Consider the following 6,000-nt stretch of genomic DNA (forward strand, 5'->3'; position numbering starts at 1 on the left):
TTGTTTGTTGCTCTCCTCAATATATAAACATAAAATAAACAATGTAGGTTATTTCATGGTTACTTTGTTAGTCACAGATAGATTCAGTTTGAAGTGTAAGGAGCAGGCTTATATTAGATTGTTTGTTGCTCTCCTCAATATAGAAACATAAAATAAACAATGTAGGTTATTTCATGGTTACTTTGTTAGTCACAGATAGATTCAGTTTGAAGTGTAAGGAGCAGGCTTATATTAGATTGTTTGTTCTTCTCCTCAATATATAAACATAAAATAAACAATGTAGGTTATTTCATGGTTACTTTGTTCGTCACAGATAGATTCAGTTTGAAGTGTAAGGAGCAGGCTTATATTAGATTGTTTGTTGCTCTCCTCAATATAGAAACATAAAATAAACAATGTAGGTTATTTCATGGTTACTTTGTTAGTCACAGATAGATTCAGTTTGAAGTGTTTCTATTATTAGGTTGCATTTTCACTGAACCTATTTTACACACTATAACGTACAGGGCAGGTGTACGACACACCACATTTCCCATAGTGTTTCACTGAGGTTGCATCCAGAATTTCAAGTCTGCAGTTTATTTCATTCTTGAGGACAGACATACAATAATACAGTAATGTTTAGATCCCTTTGGCATACAAAAGAAACTGTGCCAAATTCTTACGTTAAAATATTGGTTTTAGTCTGGGTAGATCAAGACAGATATTGGACAATTTAGGCTACCAATTGAACAGTTGTTTAAATAATGGAAATATCGAAATAAAAGATTGTAGAAGGATTGATAATTTTCTCTAAAATTGCTTGAAAAAACAATTCCATCATATCTCATGATGAAAACGTATGTTTTGGGAGTGTCAAACTTGGGGAGGTTTAGTATATAAGAAATAAAAAACTAAATTTGAGATTACATTATTCTTTTACCCCATAAACATAGATTTATTCTCATGTATAAATTTATTACATATGTATATTATTGATGTGCAGGTTTTAGCAGTCAAAATATCAATTAAGGAAAACCCTCCTCTATTGGTTGTTTCGGTTGCATTACGAGATGCTTGTTGTATTCTTTAACTTTATACATATTACTTTTATAATAGTGGTAATTAAATAAGTAGTGGCTTAGAATAATTTAGCTTAGCGCTGCTTGTATTTAAGTTAAAATTGAACATTGAAATATGAAACATCTTATTAAAAACGGGTAATAGTTTGACATTTTCGTTATGATTTTGAGCGTTTTCTCTAAGAAAGCATGATTAAACCAAAATAAAAAAAGTTGGATATTTTTATTAACAACATCTAGGTTGTGCAATATGCTGTAAAAGCACGTTGAAAGGTTCCAGTAATCTTGAGAACATCTCACAATCGTACTGTTACTGTTTCTCCATCCCTGAGGGTTTATTACAATGTTGTATTTGTGTACAATGTTGCAGGACATAGAAACGCCAGGACACAAGGAACTGCTGAGACTTGTGTTGTCTCTCCCCATGACAGCAGACTTGAGCACTCTCGGACTGCTGAGGCACAAGCTGAAGCTAGGGACAGTGCTGAATCTGCTGAGACAACTGTCCGAGGCTATGCTCCTGACTCCTGGAGACCCTCAGCTCGTGGAGTGGGCTACCCTACTGCTGGACGCCTACTACCAACAGTACCTCCTCTCTAGGTATCTAATCTCCCATCATATTGTAACATTCCTCAACTTGTTCAAATTGTTTTAAATTTAAATGAAGGATAAGTGAATCCATTTAAAATGAACTTTTTAAAAGTGAGTTAACTCTTTTAATGTTGTCTAGTGTTAATATTTTAGCAGAATAGAAATAAGGTTTTGTCTATTCTACCACATGTACATTTTTCTTCGCCAATTCATGAACAGTTTACCTTTCACACAAATAGTTACATTGTACGGTTAAGAATAATCATAACCATGAGTTTTAATTTTACCTGGTGAAATAAAGAACAATATTCATAATTATTTTTATTCACTCAATGCTCACCTTTACTTTTGCTGATTGTCAAAATATGTAATACATTTTTTTGGTTCAATTCTCAGTATTTTTTAGAAACCAACTAAGTTGCAGTTCCCTGTAACTGAAATTATTTCAAATTCACATCAGTCTGGGGACTTTCGCTATTTATTAAACGAAAACATTGTCTTATTATTCAATGTCTTATTGTCAACAGAGATCCAGCTGTGATAGAAGTTTTGTCAGAACTGAAGGCTATAGTGGATAAGCAGGTGAGACCAGTATTTTGTTTATTGTTTCTGTTTTAGTAGTTGTGTTTGATAATGTTGTATAAGTAATCGGGTATCTAAATGCAAAGAAATCATTTTAATTCATTTAGGACTATTACAATGATGTGTTATTATTATTGAGTCAGAAAGGATTTTGTGTTTTGGATAATTATTATGTGAAGAATGTAACGCATGTAGATGAGTTTTTGAAAAAATAGTACACTCTTATTTATTTAATATAAATGTGCGGACATGTTATGTTATAAAGGAGTATGTGGAGTACAAATACACAGAGTGTGATGCGATCTGTGTATTTTATTTCATATGTTCACTTGTATTTTATATTTTGAATATATATGATAATTCATAATCATATATATTGTTTCTTTAATCTTATAAGTTCAAGTAAAACTAATTTCCTTTGCATGTTTTTTTGGCCAAGAAGCTTTGAAATTGCATTTAGACCTAAAAGGACTCTTGTGCTGCTTTTGGTTTGGAAAGATATTCTGGATGGATAAGGTTAGTAGTAGGTGTCGCCCTGTCTAGATCCATGAGGAAGGATTTTAGGCATTAATCTCAGTGATGTCTCCTTGGAAGAAGGGGAGACCAGCTCTGTACCAGACTCTCCAGTTAAAGTAGTTAGGGGGCACACCCTTATGTTTAAGCTAGCCCCATCAACTTTAACAGTTATCCCCTGCAGTAGACTAGACTAGACCACTAGATGTGTTTGTGTTCGTGATATGCTGCTCCTGTATATCCATAGGATTGCTGCTCTTGGATATCCATAGGATTTCCCAGATTTAAGTAACATCGTTTTTTTATATACCCATTGTTCAACTACAGTAGAAACCAATATGTCACTTACATCTGGGCAAACCTATAGATATCCAGGAGCAACTCACTACTAACTGCAAAACGTTATTGGGGTAAAGCAGTGTATTGAATACTTTGGAGGATGAAGATGGAGCTCCTAGGCTGTTGCCAGTCTTAACTCCGGCTGAGAGTACCAATCCCTTACTACCCGCTTTGAGTGATAGAAGCTGGAACAAAGCTAGCCCCCATTTTCTAAGATCACATGACAGATATAAAGCCTACTATCCCTCCTCGTAAGATTTCGACAGAAGGCAGTCCCTACCCCCAACCTTAGAACCCATCCTGAAAGTTCTATCACTTTGGAAACAAGCACAAAGATCCTTGTAGCACTAGGTAAGTGCAATGGGAGACTTCCTCGGCTTCTTATCCCAAGAGAAAAAGTTCTTTGTCTATTAATCCTGACACTTACGTGGGGGCAAGCCTTGTGTCTCCTATAGCAATGCTGATAACTATGGAATCTACTATATCACTAAATAAAATTTCCTGTATTGTTTTGCAAGTTTTAATTGTTCTCTTCAGCACATAGAGTCTAGCATTGAATCATAGAAACGCTTTCACGTAGTTATCTTTTGTTCCTTGTTGTGTGCTGTGGCTTTTTACTCTCAATTTCTTTTGATTTATAATTCCTTATTGATTCACTATGGCTTGTCAACTGTTTCAAAATAGTATAAGAGATATAACAAAAAATTAAATAGTAAAAGTAATCCATTGTAATTTAATTATCTTTATATTCATGTAAATACAATTTCTTAAAACAAGTTTTATATGAAAAAAGTTATTTTTGCTTTTAAAATTTACATTAGTTTTAGGCAGTTCAGTATATTAATAAGTTTTCCCACCATTCAAAGAGTTAACAGGTCTGATTGCTACTGATTCACAGAATGCTCGTAAGGTACAAACAGTACAACGTCTAAGGGTGAACAGTGAGTGGTACTCTTGTAGCTACAGGTCACATAAGTGCAACAAAAAGGTTAGGCTACGCATTTTCAGATTTTAAGTGTGATTCTGAGCTAAAAAAATGAAGAATAACCTTTTTTCCAAATTCCTCTTCATCTAGCCACTAGCCACCATTTTGTATTTTTTATTAACAAGTTATTATCTCTAAAACTAGTAAGGCTAAAGAAACCAAATTTGGCACATAAATTTGAACAGGTAAGAAGCAAATAAAAAAATTGTGTTATTTTCTTTAATATTAAAAAAATGGCATCTAAAAATGACCGTTGAAAATGTTTAAAATCAAATAACAAAAAACCATTATAGTTATAAAAATATACTAGACACCAACTATTTAGAGAATTTTATTGCAATTCCAACTGTTTCAGTTTCAACGAAATCCGTCAAGGCATAAGCGAGCACAACCACTTTAAATGTATGCTTGCACAAGCCAGAAGCAGCAAACATTTTGTCTTCTGATAGACATCAGCTGTATCACATCAGTTATACAAAATCTATAAGGTACCAACTAAGTGGACAATGTTATTAAAATTCCAATGGTACTTACTTCAATTATATCCGTTAATGTATGAACGACTGGACCACTTTAAAGATACTCTTGTAGAAGGCAGGAGCAACAAACAATTGATAACTCTCAACTATGACATAATTGGCGCTCCCAGCTTGTGCAAGCGTACCTTTAAAGTGGTCGTGCTCGCTTATGCATTGATGGATTTCAATGAAAAAAAGCACCATTGGAATTGTTATAAAAATTTCAAAATTGTTGGTATCTTTTAAAAGTTTTATAACCTATGTAAAACAGCTGATACCTTTAAAAAAATATTTTTCTGCTTGTGCAAGCGCACCTTTAAAGTGGTTATGCCTTGATGGATTCCGTGAAACAAGTACTGTTAGAGTTGCAATAAAATTGGCCAAAAAGTTTGTGTCTGCTACAATTTTTATAACTATACTGGATTTTTTGTTATTTGACTTAAAAATAATTAACAAACACCATTTTGTTAATATTAAAGAAAATAACAAATTTTTTTATATTTTTCTCTTATTTATGTGCCAAATTTGGTTTCTTTAGCTTTACTAGTTTTAGAGATCATTTGTTAATAAAAAATACAACATGGCAGCTAGCCAGACAAAGTAAGAAATTGGAAAAAAGTTATTCTTCATTTTTAGCTTAGAATCACACAAGATTTGAAAATACATAACCAGTTCAACCTTTTTGTTACACCCTGTATAAAAGATCAATTCACATGTACTAGACGTTATTTACTGCTAAATTAACCTTGAATGATGTTTCTTTATTAAATGTGTTATTTTCTAAATTCTGACATTTCTGTTCTCAGATGGAAGAGATCAAGGTGTGGCAGGAACTAGAATCTTTACTCCTGCAACTACAAAACAGACAAGGGTTGCCAGACTCATCACTCTTCACCAACAATACGTACTCCATTGATGAGATTAAACTCTATTGATTTTTAATTTTGGTCTCACACATTTATTCTTTTCCTAGCCCTTTCTCAAAGACAGGAGGACAATTATAACAATGAAATAAAAAAAAATGTTAATCAGACTCCAGTAATTGTTTGGTTTTTTAAATTGGAAACAAATAAGAACGTTGTTTGTTCAATCCGGCAAACGCTGTTGTAGACTATTTAACAGGTCAGCCAATAATACAATAATCTGCAAATAATAAAAGCTGTATTTTAATTGGACTTTTATGAAGTAACATTATTACACTAGTTGTTTATTTTCAAATAAAGTTATTTAATATAACTTAAATGCAAATCGTGTTTTTAAATTTGCCCATTTTTAGTGAATTTTTATTGAAATACCAGGGGTGGCCCTTGGCAAATAATGGGTGCCCCTTATCTTCATATTGCTAATTCTTATTCATAAATAAATAGTGTAATACAGAATACTAGAAGACCAGATAAATAACTGCAGAATA

General features: G+C 32.8%; 1 protein-coding gene across 1 annotated transcript in view; it reads left to right on the top strand.

Annotated features, from left to right (window-relative positions):
* The window catches only part of LOC124363333, a 62,056-nt gene extending 56,525 nt beyond the window's left edge, over positions 1–5,531 (top strand). Inside the window, exons 8-10 of the mRNA XM_046818581.1 lie at positions 1,432–1,661; positions 2,180–2,234; positions 5,396–5,531. Of these exons, the coding sequence (XP_046674537.1) occupies positions 1,432–1,661; positions 2,180–2,234; positions 5,396–5,524 (414 nt within the window). The 3' untranslated portion in view covers positions 5,525–5,531. The remainder of the gene's footprint in view (positions 1–1,431; positions 1,662–2,179; positions 2,235–5,395) is intronic.
* The last annotated feature ends 469 nt before the right edge of the window (positions 5,532–6,000 follow it).

Source organism: Homalodisca vitripennis, chromosome 5 (genome assembly GCF_021130785.1).
Source record: "Homalodisca vitripennis isolate AUS2020 chromosome 5, UT_GWSS_2.1, whole genome shotgun sequence".
Taxonomy (NCBI): Eukaryota; Metazoa; Arthropoda; class Insecta; order Hemiptera; family Cicadellidae; genus Homalodisca; species Homalodisca vitripennis.